Source organism: Bufo gargarizans, chromosome 5, assembly GCF_014858855.1.
Source record: "Bufo gargarizans isolate SCDJY-AF-19 chromosome 5, ASM1485885v1, whole genome shotgun sequence".
In the NCBI taxonomy this organism is placed as follows: domain Eukaryota; kingdom Metazoa; phylum Chordata; class Amphibia; order Anura; family Bufonidae; genus Bufo; species Bufo gargarizans.
In genome coordinates, this window is record NC_058084.1 from 34,533,925 (window position 1) to 34,549,658 (window position 15,734).

The following is a 15,734-nucleotide window of genomic DNA, read 5'->3' on the forward strand; positions in this document are numbered from 1 at the left end:
TACAGAACAATGCTTTCATGTCACAATGGACTCTCTAACTGCAGCCTGTGGGGATGGAGGCAGCGGTAAGAAGTGTGAAAGAGGCTGAGGCCATGTGTCCTCAGCTCCATCCCCCTGCAATTGAGAAAGCCAGATGTTCTCATGTGTGTTTTGTCTAAGAGGGTGGAGGACGTGACAGTCCGCACGGCCTGCTGTCAAAACTGGAGGCTGCGGCCTAAGGCTGTTCAGCGTGGTCTCAGCTTACCTATAGTATATGGCCTAAAGCCTCTCTTGCACACGACCGTGTGTCCCCCTTGGCCGTATTGCGGCCCACATACGGCGGGTCCGCAATACACAGGACACTGGCAGTGTGCATTCCATTTACTTAAATGGGTCCGCAAATCCGGAGATGCGGTGCAAAACGGAACCACAGAACAGAAGCACTACGGTGTGATTTTGTGGGGTTCCGTTCCGTGCTTCCATTCCGCAAAAAGATAGTCCTATCTTTTTGCGAAAAGGACAGATCGCGGACCCCATTCAAGTTACTGGCCCACGGTCGGTGCCCGTGCATTGCGGACTGCAATTTGCGGTCCGCAGCTCAGGCAGCACACATTTGTGTGCAAGAAGCCTTAGGCTGCTCAGTATGGTTTCAGCGTACCTATAGTATACGGCCTAAAGCCTCATGCACACGACCGTATGCATTTTGCGGTCCGCAAACAATATGGCTGACATCCGTGTGCATTCCGTATTTTGCGGAATGGAAAAGCGTGCCCCTAATAGGACAGTACGATCCTTGTCCGTATTGCGGACAATAATAAAACATGTTCTATTTTTTTTGCGGAACAGAAATACGGACAAACGGAATGCACAGTAACTTCATTTTTTTTTGCGGACCCATTGAAATTAATGGTTCCGTATACAGTCAGCAAGAAAAACGGAACGCACGAGGAAAGAAAATACGTTCGTGTGCATGAGGCCTAAGGCCTCTTTCACACGAGCGTGACGGATTGGCTCCAGATGCGTTCAGTGAAACTCGCACCATTTTGCAAGCAAGTTCAGTCAGTTTTGTCTGAGATTGCGTTCAGTTGTTCAGTTTTATCCGCCGGGTGCAAAGCGTTTTTCACGTGCTTGATAAAAAAAAACTGAAGGTTTACAAACAACATCTCCTAACAACCATCAGTGAAAAACGCATCGCACCCGCACTTGCTTCCGGATGCAATGCGTTTTTTCACTGAAGCCCCATTCACTTCTATGGGGTCAGGGCTGCGTAAAAAACGCAGAATATGGGTCCATTCACACATCCATGCGTGTTTTGCGGATCCGCAAAACACGGACAGTAGCAATGTGCGTTCCGCATTTTGCGGACCGCACATTGCCGGCACTTAGAGAATATGCCTATTCTTGTCCGCTGTTACGGACAAGAATAGGACATGTTCTATTTTTTTCGGGATCGGAATTGCGGACCAGGAAGTGCGGGTACGCAATTCCGGATCCAGGCCGCACATCGTGCGGCCCCATAGAAATGAAAGGGTCCGCTATTCCGTACCGCAAAATGCGGAGCGGAGTTGCGGATGTGTGAATGGGGCCTATAGGACATGCTGCGTTTTTCACGTAACGCAGAACTGATGCGTGAAAAAAAAAAAAAACTAATGTACACAGACCCATTGATATGAATGGGTCAGGATTCAGTGCGAGTGCTATGCGTTCACTTATTACTTCACGCATTACACCCGCATTGAAAACTCGCTCGTGTGAAAGGGGCCTAAAGCTGCTCAGCAAGGTCTCAGCTTACCTATAGTATATACATTGCTGTACAACAGAAGCCATATATAGGCCACAGTGTGGTATGAACAGAACCTTACAGCGTGCGTATGTTAGCTGGAAGTACTGTAACTGAACACTACACTAGGTACATACCATGTATGGGGTTTAAAGGGTTTATCCCAGGATGTAAAAAAAATAACTAAATCAGACATATAGTACATGACAATCTCCTACTAAAAAACAGCCCTGTACCTCACAAGGATCTAGAGATCTCCCCATTCTGGCCAGGAACGTGACATTCTGATACTCTGAGCATCAGGCACTTATGCACCGGGTCAACAGTTGCAAGTGTCCTCCTGAACTCAACTACAGTCAGGTCCATAAATATTGGGACATCGACACAATTCTAACATTTCTGGCTCTATACACCCACACAATGAAATGAAAGTGCTTTACCTGCAGACTGTCAGCTTTAATTTGAGGGTATTTACATCCAAATCAGGTGAGCGGTGTAGGAATTACAACAGTTTGCATATGTGCCTCCCACTTGTTACGGGACCAAAAGTAATAGGACAATTGGCTTCTCAGCTGCTCCATGGCCAGGTGGGTGTTATTCCCTCATTATCCCAATTACAATGAGCAGATAAAAGGTCCAGAGTTAATTTCAAGTGTGCTATTTGCATTTGGAATCTGTTGCTGTCAACTCTCAAGAGGAGATCCAAAGAGCTGTCACTATCAGTGAAGGAAGCCATCATTAGGCTGAAAAAACAAAACAAACCCATCAGAGAGATAGCAAAAACATTAGGTGTGGCCAAAACAACTGTTTGGAACATTCTTAAAAAGAAAGAACACACCCGTGAGCTCAGCAACACCTAAAGACCTGGAAGACCACGGAAAACAACTGTGGTGGATGACCGAAGAATTATTTCCCTGGTGAAGAAAACATCCTTCACAACAGTTGGCCAGATCAAGAACACTCTCCAGGAGGTAGGTGTATGTGTGTCAAAGTCAACAATCAAGAGAAGACTTCACCAGAGTGAATACAGAGGGTTCACCACAAGATGTAAACCATCGGTGAGCCTCAAAAACAGGAAGGCCAGATTAGAGTTTGCCAAATGACATCTAAGAAAGCCTTCACAGTTCTGGAACAACATCCTATAGACAGATGAGACCAAAATCAACTTGTACCAGAGTGATGGGAAGAGAAGAGTATGGAGAAGGGAAGGAACTGCTCATGATCCTAAGCATACCACCTCATCAGTGAAGCATGGTGGTGGTAGTGTCATGGCGTGGGCATGTATGGCTGCCAATGGAACTGGTTCTCTTGTATTTATTGATGATGTGACTGCTGACAAACGCAGCAGGATGAATTCTGAAGTGTTTGGGGCAATATTATCTGCTCATATTCAGCCCAATGCTTCAGAACTCATTGGACGGTGCTTCACAGTGCAGATGGACAATGACCCAAAGCATACTGCAAAAGCAACCAAAGAAGTGGAATGTTCTGCAATGGCCAAGTCAATCACCTGACCTGAATCCGGTTGAGCATTCATTTCACTTGCTGAAGACAAAACTGAAGGGAAAATCCCCCAAGAACAAGCAGGAACTGAGGACAGTTGCAGTAGAGGCCTGGCAGAGCATCACCAGGGATGAAACCCAGCGTCTGGTGATGTCTATGTGTTCCAGACTTCAGGCTGTAATTGACTGCAAAGGATTTGCAACCAAGTATTAAAAAGTGAATGTTTGATTTATGATTATTATTCTGTCCCATTACTTTTGGTCCCTTAACAAGTGGGAGGCACATATGCAAACTGTTGTAATTCCTGCACCGTTCACCTGATTTGGATGTAAATACCCTCAAATTAAAGCTGACAGTCTGCAGGTAAAGCACATCTTGTTAGTTTCATTTCAAATCCATTGTGGTAGTGTATAGAGCCAAAAATGTTACAATTGTGTCGGTGTCCCAATAATTATGGACCTGGCTGTATATCACCATCTTCGGGATGATACAGTTGAACACTGTGGCGCGGGCGGCAGTATTTTGTGCTGCATTGTTGTATTGGATTCTGCTGGGGCAGTAATTTGTGCTGCACTATGGATTCGACTACAACACGGGGCCGCTTATTTATTTTTCCAGGGCCACATGAGGTTCACAGCTCGCTTCTGCATTCACCGATACAGGGCTGTAAGCTTTTTTTTTTTTTATGCACTTTGCCCAGTCATACTGCTGGCTGTCCCATCTCCTCCATACACAAGCTCACTGGGTTGAGAAGTTGTGTGTTCAGAACAGGGAGAGAAGAAAGCCTTATCTCACACAGAACAAAAGGCTCAGGCACGTTAAAGTCCAACTGCCGAAACCTTATCTCCCGTAGCGTCAGAGGTGGGGGGGGATTGAGAAGAGGCTGGTCCCCCCAAATCATCGGGTTTAGTGAACATCTGTCTGTGTATGGGCCTCTATGTAGCTTTTTGCATAGACCAAGGATAGTGGCTGTTATAAGGGGTGAAACCTTTATAACTGACACATGTAATGGTGTTGGGGACAGGGCTGTGGAGTCGGTAGATAAATGCTCCGACTCCTCAGTTTTTTGTACTTCCGACTCCTCTGTATTTAATATGCGAATATATTTTATACATTCCTTGAAGGAAAGAAAGAAGTTCTTCTAAGCTCTTCTAGCACAGAGAGGTAGTTGGGCAGAAGCTGCTGCCTTCTCCTTTGTGTGCTGATCTTCTGCTGAAGACAGGGCAGTGGGAGGATCCAAGAAGGGACATTTATTTTAAAACATGATTTCCCTAGAAGAATCCCATAGTCATGTTTAAAGTTTAAGATAACATTCTGAGTTTACACGTTTTATAGCCTTAGCTGAATGACAGCAGTTTTTCCAATGGTTTACAGCAGGGATGTCAAACTCGTGGCCCTCCAGCTGTTGCAAAACTACAACTCCCATCATGCCTGGGCATACTACAGCTATCAGGGAATGATGGGAGTTGTAGTTTTGCAACATCTGGAGGGCCATGAGTTTGACATCCATGGTTTACAGCTTCAGTCTTGAACTATTGACCCTCCATTCCCTTCACTTATACAAGTGTCTCTAGTCCTGCAAAACACATATTTACTTAATCCCTTATTAGTGAGAGGCTCGGTAAACCATGGGCATTGTGTTCCCTGTAACATCAGAACACAACACAATGGAAAGTATATGTATTGCCACTCCTAATTGTGCATTGCGTGCCATATAGTGAAGCATATGAAAAGCATGCTTCTTCACATCACTGAACGCGTTTGTTTTGCGGTTACGTGAGGCACTGCATGCATTGGCCTTTATTCTTACAGTAGAGAAGTCATTAATTATAACTGTTTATGAATTCGGACATTTAAACTTGCTTTTTTATTCCAATTTAAATTTAGTCGGAGTCGGTTCATTTTTTGCCGACTCCGACTCTAGGTACCCAAAATTGACTCCGACTCCACAGCCCTGGTTGGGGACCTTTTATGCAGCACTGGAAGCACACTGCAATGTGTGAACAGGTAGGTGCCGTCAACAAGCATGGAAACTGTATGGGGCTGAATGATCCTAGTAACGATCATTTATCCCCCACACATCACAACAAGCGGGGAATGATCAGGAATGAACATCCTCATTCCCCATCATTGTCCGCTGTGTCAATCTGAGGAAAAAGGCCCTAATGCAATAATATCCCAACGTACGGCAGGCAAACAAGCCGATCTTCTGGAATACATCTGGACAATGCAAGTCTGTGGACGCGTCACAATGAACAGCCCAAAAATGTTGTGAACCGGCCTAAAATGACAACCACGATGCCCTGATGGAACCAAATGGAATTTGGCGCCTCAAACAGAAGTGTGAGCACCGTGCTAAGCGCCTCAGCGCGCCACTGACAACCGCCTGTAGGCAAGTAACCGTTGTCCCCATCATGACATCACATCCATGCAGATGTGAATAAGGGCTGAGTCCACCATGTGACCACATGGACACCATTTCAGCTTTTATCAGAGGGGCTCTCTCACCTCAAACATCGGTGGCATATTGCTCGGATATGCCACCGATGTCAGATAGGCGTGGGTCCCTCCCATCTCTAGAATGGAGCACCCAAAGTGAGGAGCACACAGCGCATACTCGGCTTCTCTCCACTCATTCTATGGGCGTTCCGAAATATTGCCAGACGGTGCATTCGACTATCTTCAGGACTCCAATAGAAATTAGTGGAGAGAGCACTGCGCAAGTGCTGCCACTGCTTCATTTACTGCTGTGGAACTGGCGGAAATAGAAAAGTACCACTATATTAAAGGGTTTCTACCACTTCGGTGTCACATATTTAGCTGTCAGACACTAGCGATCCGCTAGTGTCTGCTCTGCCCAACCATCCTAATATAATTGCTTTTTGTGCAGCCTTTTTGCAAAAAAAAAGAACTTTTATTAATATGCTAATGAGCCTCTAGGTGCTATGGGGGCGTCATTAGCACCTAGAGGCTCCGTCTACCTTCAGAAACTGCCGCCGCCCAGCGCGTCCCTCCAGCCCGCCCATCTCCTCCTGAATGCAATCCTCCATGTGAGCGTATGTATTCTGCGCATGCGCAGTGAATGTCTGACCACTTCCTTGCTCAAACATCTCCACTGCGCCTGCGCGATGACGCCATAGTGCTCCGAGGAACAGGCGCAGTGGAGATGTCTGAGCAGGGAAGCTGTCAGACATTCACTGCGCATGCGCCGAATACAGGCGCTCACAAGGAGGATCGCATTCAGGAGGAGATGGGCGGGCTGGAGGGACGCGCTGGGCGGCGGCAGTTTCTGAAGGTAGACGGAGCCTCTAGGTGCTAATGACGCCCCCATAGCACCTAGAGGCTCATTAGCATATTAATAAAAGTTCTTTTTTTTATCAAAACGGCTGCCCCAAAAGCAATTATATTAGGATGGTTGGGCAGAGCAGACACTAGCGGATCGCTAGTGTCTGACAGCTAAATATGTGACACCGAAGTGGTAGAAACCCTTTAATGAATGGAGAGTGACAGCACGTGCACTGTTGTTCACTTTGGGAACCCGAGGAGGGACCCACACCTACCTGACATTGGTAGCATATCCTAGTGATATGCCACTAATGTTTCAGATGAGATAACCCCAGCCTTCAGGAAAGGCCACGATTGGGTAAAGCCCCATTGCCAGAACTACACTGCACTGTTAGCTATGTAATGGACAGAGGTAGTCATCGCCGCACTGTTCCCTCCACTACAAGGTTCATGGTGCGGTGTAGTTCTGACACAGTTAAACCTAAATGGGCAGAGTGAGGGGCGTCTATTTAGACGGCAGCTTGTCAGGAACCAACGTTCACAGGATTATCAGACAGTGTAAATCCACCTTTAGGCCCCTTTCACACGAGCTAGTATTCCGTGCGGGTGCAACGCGTGATGCGAGCGCATTGCGCACACACAGAATCCGGACCCATTCATTTCAATGGGGCTGTGTACATGAGTGTTGGTTTTCATGAATCACTTGTGCATTGCATGAAAAAAAAAAATAACAGCATGTTCTATATTCTGCATTTAAGAAACGCTGGCCCCATAGAAGTGAATGGGGCTGTGTGAAAAATCGCATCCGCAAGCAAGTGCGAATACTATGCTTTTTTCCCACGAATGGTTGCTAAGGGATGTTGTTTGTAAATCTTCAGTGTTTTTTATTTTTTTATTACGTGCGTGCAAAACGCATTAAATCGCATTGCACCCACGCGATAAAAACTGAACGTGATCGCAACGCGTCCGGACCTAACCCGCACACGCTCGTCTGCAAGGGGCCTTAACTCCTACAGACTTGAGGCACAGGCACGCTCACCTCCCCACTACGGTTGGGAAGATCTCAATTGGAAAAGCCGAGACTGAGCACACCGCTGGGAAATAAACCAAACCCACAAAAAAAATATCTTAAAAAAAAGTTTATTATACACATTTAATTCATAAATCCTGAAACACCAGGAACACAAGTCATCGTCACTTCGGTACGAAGGGTACACTTTCCAACGGTCGTCACATAACCCATAGACGACCATTGGTTCAAGTTTATATTTCAGTTAGCTTAAATCCATGGCCCAAAACTGTACAAAGCTTACAAAAATCAAGAGCTTCCTGCTGAACATAAAATATACGTAAAAAACAAAACAAAAAACACACCTCAGGTGCAAGCAATACAACTGATGGTGATCTGGAGGACCATTCCTCAGGGACAGCCATCCACCTACCAGTAGGAAACGCGGCCCCTCTTTCACATTTTAGAGATTAGGGTGAGCATCGAATGTGTTGTCTAGATAGGCGAACTGTTCGTCAGATTACTGCAGCCACACTATATGGCGGTATTACAGGAAGGACAGATCTACACAGGGTATTGCCATTGATCCTTTAGAGCATTATACACCTAGCATGGTGACAACTGCCCCATGGGCACCAACGCTGGGGGGCAGGGGGACACCACTGTTTGCAAATATACTCACACCCGCGCTGCCTTGTAATAAACAGCCATAGACGTACATGGATGCGAGCAGGCAAATAAGTGTCTCTCCCAGGACACGCTGAACAGATGACAGATTTAGTGCGCATACACGGGGAACCTGGCACCTCTCACACACAGGTTTTTGGTGGTGTTTTTCTGGACTTTGGCTTTTTTTTTTTTTTTTAATGCAGTAAAAACACCCTGAAGGTCTATGGGAAATATGAAACACAGGACACAAGCATTTTTTTCACTACTGCCATATTTGTTCATGAGGTGGTGCTAACAAAAAACAAGCACGCTGGAGCTCTTGGCATTTTTATATCCTAGGGAGGGGGAAGGGGAGATTCTACCATTTTGTACTGGGAAGAAAACCGCACAATTCCGTTGTGTTAGGTGCTGACACTGTTTACATGTCATATGGACTAGAACAATGGGACATGTTACAGACGCGTGCTGTCCCTCTGCTGGACCTAAGCAGGGCGATATGGTCAGAAAAATACAACTACACGGCCACATGCACACGAATGTTGTTTGTTTCTGTGTCCATTTTTTATTTTTTTTTGCGGATAGGATGCGACCCATTCATCTCAATGGGTCCACAAAAAAAAAAAAATAAAAAAAAAAAAAATGCGGACAGCACACCGTGCGCTGTCCGCATCAGTATGTCTGTTGTGTAATCTTGCAAGAAATAAAAAAAATTTGAACATGTCTTATTCCTGTCCGTTTTAGGGCATTGTTACAATGGATCCGCAAAAAGAAACGGATGGCATCAAAACACATACGGTCGTGTGCATGTAGCCTAAGGCTGTAGTCAGACGAGCAGGTTTTGTTCAGGTTTTTCCAGGGTGGAGATGTATTATCTGTCCTTAATACTTCCTTTACGAACCACAACTGATTTTGGATTGTCTGAACAAAACCTGCAGGTGTGAACAAACCCTAACAAGGTTAGAAGAAGGCACTGATCTTATACCCACAATACTAATCTATCAATAGAACCAGAATAAGAAACACTTTCCAGTTCACCCATCACATTTCAAGTCAATAAAGGGGTATTCCGGCTATGTAAAGTCTGGGACCCCCACAATGAACAAACCGTCTCTTGTGGCCACTCTGTTCTTTTCGCGGGGCCTCCATTCTTGTGACCAATGAGGAAGAGGGGGGGGGGGGGGGGGGGGTTACAGTGTGGTCAGGACCCCCACCCTATGGTGTGTATAGGGCAAACGTCAGCAACACCCAGCTGTTCAGAAACTACAACTCCAAGAATGCTCAATTCACTTTTGTGGGAACAGCCAAGTATGTTTGCATGCTGGGAGTTGTAGTTTCACAGCAGCTGGAGTGCCAAAGGTCAAGGATCCCTGTTATAGGGGATAGCTTTATATAAGCAGAATACCCCTTTAACACCTAAATGTATCTTAATAAGCAAAGACATGCCTCAACACAAGGTTGCGTCTTACCCCACCAATGCACAAAAGCTAAATAAATTCTGTATTTTCCATTCATTTGGCTGCATCACACGTGTGGCACCATTCACGTTAGCTTGTCCTGCTCAGGGGTCGTCTCAGGCTGTGCAACTAACTTAGCCAAAAAAAAAAAAAAAAGTTGACCTTCAGCAACCAATGCCAACAAGCTCTGCCAGGCAAAACAATAACACGGGATAGGAGCAGGAGCCAGCGCCCGCCTGCAGACCTGTAAACAAGCAGCCGAGAACAATTACATAAACCCAAATAAGGAGAACATGGGCATCCACAACCCCCCCCTCCCCACCGGGTTCCTTTGGGATCACACGAGTGTAGTGGAACCGGCGCGAAGAACCAGGTACACAAGTCATAAATTCTCAATTTCTAGGAAAACAACAACAGAGCTTCTTGATCATGGTTCCAATTTGAGGGCAAAATTCTAAAGTTTGTGAACCCCTTCAAGTATCTTGTAAACAGGGAGGGGAAAAAAAATATATATAAAAAATTTGGGGCCAAACTCTGCAACTGGCTCATGGTAGGATTGCACATGATTCATCTTTAGGGTCACTAAGATAATCTACCGCTCTTGTTGTTGAGGAACCTCAAACTTGGTGGCACCTCCAGCATCAATGTGAGAATGGGACCAACCAACTGTTCACCAGTCAGCAAGGATGGGGGCAAGAACTGTGTCATTTGGGCAGAAAGACAAAGTTGGCTGGTGAAGAAGAGCAACTCTGGTGGCCTGAGGTGTGCGCTGATGGAGGTCACCAGGATGAGGTTGTCTGGAGTTCCCGGTGGGATATTTTTGATCAGTAAGTCGGTATAAAGTTCTTCTTTCGTCCCCAATGTCCGATAGTCTTACTGGGAGGGGAGTCTTCTGAAAAAGTCCACCAAAATTGAGAGGCCTCCATGTTGGGGGGCGTAGAGGTGGTCACATTACTTGCTTCAAGGCAGTGGCCACCACCCAGGACCACATTGTGGATATGGCTCAGGTTGGGTGGGAGATGATCTGTACACGTTTGGCATGATTAGCGTGTGCGCCCGGCTGTGACTCCGTGACAGACCAATGTTCTCCAGGGCATGATGCCCACCACCTTGGCATGGACAGTCACCCCCCCATGATGGCACAGATAACACCAGGTGGTATGGTCTGACCCCTCCACCCCCTTTCCTTGGCACTGGCCTCTGTCAGCCTCACTGCACCAGGGTCTCGGGGGCCTCCGCCACTTTGCAGGGCGCCGGGCTGGAGCTCTCCCCGGTGAGATGTAGCCTCCGCACGGCTTCTTTGATGAGGTTCCCGGAGAGCAGGAGCTCCTGCAGCAGCTGGTGCGGGTCTTCCCCCTCGTCCTTCCTGCAGCTTCCCCGCACCCAGCCCCGACCACAGAGCTGCTTACTGCTCCCCAAGCACTGCCTGGCGCCCCCCGGGTGCTGCTGATGGTAGCGCCCGGCTCCTCTCGGGGTGCATACCCGGTATGGTGTAGTCCTGCCCCGCACACAGGAGCACATGGCGGCCGGCGCTCGGGTCACGGCCGGAGGTTTCAGGACCAGGCTGCAGGAGGTCGGAGCCCGGTGGGCGTTGAGCTGCAGGGCTTCACCTATGCGGGCGACCAGGGAGTCCACCTCCTTGGAGTCCACGGTGACCGACTGCTCCAGCAGCAGGAAGCTCTCCTTGCGGCACGGCATGGCTACACAGACGAGCGCAGTCACCAGTCCTCCTCCGCCCGGCTCCTACCGGCCCTGCTGGGTTTGTAAACAATGGGTGACGTAGACCTTTGCTCGGAGCGTACCACTTACACCTCAAAGGGAGGCGATTTCCTTCCAGGACAATATTCGCCGACAGCATGTGCCGTTCGTTTTACGCACTCCTTATTAAATTCACTAATACTTCATGCGGTATCGCAGATGTTTTTATCTTTTAGGCGTCTCCCACTAGAAGAAAAAATATAAGCGGACGAGACCATCGCCGGTTCCCCCTCTTTGTCTTTTACAGCTTGTGGCCCCGCCCCTACTCTTTTTTTGAAGCCTCTCGTACGTTAGTGACGTCACCTTGTTTTGGTGTGTCTGTCAGTTATGGCGGAGGGGGGCGTGGCCAGGGCTTGATTCACAGACACAAAGCGCACGTTGCACGGTGGCTGGGGGAGGGGAGGCTGTGCGTGTGACCTGCCCATAACCTGGGGACGGGCAGCACTGCAGCGGCTCCATGTTTGCTTTGTTTGCGTGAAGCTCTTGAAAATACCGCACCCGTCCGGCCAAGTCTGAACACGGGGCAGATAAAGGCTGACAGGCTGCAAACCTCCCCCATGAGTGACGCAATAAAGTGGTTTGGTGACATCAGTGACCATGGGGTAGATGTCACCCCAATGGGCCGCGCTGTGGTCTGTGCCAGTATGTAAGGCCCCATGCACACCACCGTATGTGTCATATATGTGCTCTGCGCATTGCTTCCGCTTCGCTCACTTACCCATTCACTTCTATGGCGCCGCATTTACAGAATGTGTCCCGGTCCGTGCTGAGGACGAGAAAAGTCCTTTGTAGTGAGAAATGCACATGGAAGGTATCCGGATTTTTCACGGACGGACGCCATCTGTGTGCAGGAGGCCTAACGGAACGACCACACAGGGCGTTTGAGGCGCAGCCACGCCGTGGTCGAGTACCGGGCGTGCAATTGAGCTGCCCCTTATTAAACTGTAAAAGGCCTCATGCATGCAAACGTATTTTCTTTCCATGTCCGTGCCTTCAAAAAAACAGAAGTTTTTCCGTGTGCATTCCGTTTCCGTATGTCCGTTCCGCAAAAAAATAGAACTTGTCCTATTATTGTCCGCATTACGGAGAACATTAGGACTGTTCTATTAGGGGCCAGCTGTTCCGTAAATTACGGAATGCACGTGGATGTTATCCGTATTTTTTGTGGTATTTTTTGTAGTGTGCATGAGCCCTTATCCAACCCCTATAATCCCCCCCCCCCCCCAAAATGCCTGGGCCCCTCATACTGGTTATACCGACCCTGCTCCCAGGAACCTGCATCGCTTCTGATTTTCGCACGGCCGCAGCTGCATCTCCCTGTCACGCGAATGAAAACATTGCGGGAAACGCTCAGGAGGTTTGTCCCTGTCACAGCCTACTATTGGCTGCTCCCCATGCCCCCCCCCCACCCCCCCCCCCTCACCTCCATCGACTGATGTTTTGATCAGCGAGACGGGGAGATGCAGCGGCGCGCTGGCGGCGGCATCAGAAGTGATGCAGGTTCCTGGGAGCAGGGTAAGTATAACCAGTATGAGGCGTCCAGGCATTTTGGGGGGGATTATAGGGGTTGGATACTCTAGGTGTAACGGCAACGCCCCTGTTGCTCCTAGAGGCTCATTTGCATATATTAAAACACATTTTTCTCAGCAATGCGGGCACATATGAACATGGGACCAACACAGATGCCTTCAGCTGCCAAGTGCGCATGTAAGGCCCCTTTCACACGGGCGTTGCGGATTGGGGCCGGATGTGTTCAGGGAAAATGGTGCGATTTTGACACTAAAGTCAGTTTTCACTGCGATTGCGTTTCTATGTTTGCGTTTCTTCAGCGTGGGTGAAAAACATTGTAATGCGTTTTGCACGCGCGTGAGAAAAATCGGCATGTTTGGTACCGAGACCCGAACCCGGACTTCTTCACAGAAGTTCAGGTTTGGGTCAGGTGTTGTGTCAATTTTATTATTTTCCCTTATAACATGGTTATAAGGGAAAATAATAGCATTCTTAATACAGAATGCTTAGTAAATTAGCGCTGGAGCGGTTAAAAAATTATTTAACTCACCTTAATCCACTTGTTCTCGCAGCCCGGATTCTCTTCAGTCTTCTTCTTTGAGGAATAGGACCTTTGATGACGTCACTGTGCTCATCACATGGTCCATCACATGATCTTTTTTTACCATGGTGATGGACCATGTGATGACCGGAGTGACGTCACCACAGGTCCTTTTCCTGTGCACAGCAAAGAAGAAGACAGAAGAGATGCCAGCTGTGCCATCAAGTGGATTAAGGTGAGTTATATTATTTATTTATTTTTTTAACCCCTCCAGCCCTATTGTACTATGCATTCTGTATTCAGAATGCTATTATTTTCCCTTATAACCATGTTATAAGGGAAAATAATACTGATCGGGTCCCCATCCCGATTGTCTCCTAGCAACCGTGCATGAAAATCGCACCGCATCCGCACTTGCTTGCGGATGCTTGCGATTTTCACGCAGCCCCATTCACTTCTAAACGCACAATATAGAACATGCTGCGATTTTCACGCAACCCACAAGTAATGCGTGAAAATCACCGCTCATGTGCACAGCCCCATAGAAATGAATGGGTCCGGATTCAGTGCGGGTGCAATGCGTTCACCTCCCGCATTGCACCCGCGCGGAAAACTCGCTCGTGTGAAAGGGGCCTAACAGGTCAGCCAGTGTCATAGGGACAAATCTGCTGACAGATGGTCTTTAAACTGCAGCGCTGCCTCCCATTGAAAACAGTGGAAGGCGGACATCAAGTGGCGGCCGCTTAAACTTCGGTGCGGAGTCTGTGCAAAAATTCTGCTGCGTGTACAGGCCCTAAATGGGTGCTCTCGACATTACAACTGATTTCTATGCAATTCACAGACAATGTAATTTACATAGTGGCAGCATATCCCCCAGAGCTGCTCAACGCTCCCAAAAATAAGCCTACACAACCACGTAGTATATCCGCGCTCCACTCAGATATTTTTAATGGACGTGTCATGTAGAAAGCAGAACTTGCCCAGTGATGTTTTCTCGGAAAAGTCATCCCAGTGATTAATGAGGAACAAGCTGTAAACTCCACTCACCGCACGGGCTCCATCCGTACGCAGCAGGTGACTAACATCAATCTTCTCCTCGGGCTGAGATTGCATTCTGGCCGTCATACAGCTCCAGGACTTTGCATCAGAACCTCAGTGTCAGTGATTTCACACAAAAAATGTCCAGCAAATAAAAAAATCTACTCGTTTCAGGGGTCACTGAGCGTTCATAAAACTTTTGATATTTCAAAAGTTTTGATCGGTGGTGGTCTGAGCGCTGAGACCCCCTCCGATCACTCGAACGAGGACAGAGAAGAGCTCGCAGATCGCACCCCCTCTCCTCGCTGCAACCAAGACTAAATCAGAAGAAAATCTAACATTTTTAGAATTCTGCATTGGGGCATTCCTTTGTTATTCTTCTTAGAAATCTATGACTAAATTGACAACTGGGCGTTACCATTTCCCGTCTCGAATGGGTGTGTCCCGACACCCTCTGACACTATCAGTGCTGATTACATAGGCCAGACTGTTTGGACAACTGGCAACAATCACTTTTCAATTAACCTCTTGCCGCACACGTAACGCCAAAAGGCGTCTGGGCGGCGGCAGTCTCATGCTCAGTGACGCCTATTGGCGTCATCTCGTGAGAGCCGAGATTTCGCGTGAGCACGCACGCGCGTTCACAGCGACGCGCAGCTGAGAAGTTGAACTACAGCCTGCCAGCGATGATCATTCGCTGGCAGGCTGTAGATGCGATTTTTTTAACCCCTAACAGGAATATTAGACGCTGTTTTGATAACAGCGTCTAATATTCCTGCTACCTGGTCCTCTGGTGGTCCCTTTTGTTTGGATCGATCACCAGAGGACACAGGCAGCTCAGTAAGTAGCACCAAACACCACTACACTACACCCCCCCCCCCGTCACTTATTAACCCCTTATTAACCCCCTGATCACCCCCCTGTCATTGATCACCCCCCTGTAAGGCTCCATTCACACGTCCGTATGTGTTTTGCAGATCCGCAAAACACGGACACCGGCAATGTGCTTTCCGCATTTTGTGGATCCGCACATTGCCGGCACTATTATAGAAAATGCCTTTTCTTGTCCGCAATTGCGGACAAGAACAGGACATGTTCTATATTTTTGCGGAACTGAAGTGCGGACCCGGAAGTGCAGATCCGCAATTCCGGATCCGAGCAGGACAAAGTCTGTCCCCATAGAAATGAATGGGTCCACAATTCCGTTCC

The 15,734-nt window shown here is 47.9% G+C and overlaps 1 protein-coding gene across 1 annotated transcript; it reads right to left on the bottom strand.

The window, feature by feature from the left end:
• Positions 1 to 8,917: 8,917 nt before the first annotated feature.
• On the bottom strand, positions 8,918 to 11,591 carry LOC122938250 (GSK-3-binding protein-like). Its single transcript, XM_044293631.1, has one exon. The coding sequence runs from the start codon at positions 11,375 to 11,377 to the stop codon at positions 10,889 to 10,891; it is 489 nt and encodes a 162-aa protein (XP_044149566.1). The 5' UTR covers positions 11,378 to 11,591; the 3' UTR covers positions 8,918 to 10,888.
• Between the last annotated feature and the right edge of the window lie 4,143 nt (positions 11,592 to 15,734).

Excerpts from the sequence above, each read along its gene's own strand:
- LOC122938250 (XM_044293631.1), bottom strand. The coding sequence starts at position 11,377 with ATGCCGTGCCGCAAGGAGAGCTTCCTGCTGCTGGAGCAGTCGGTCACC.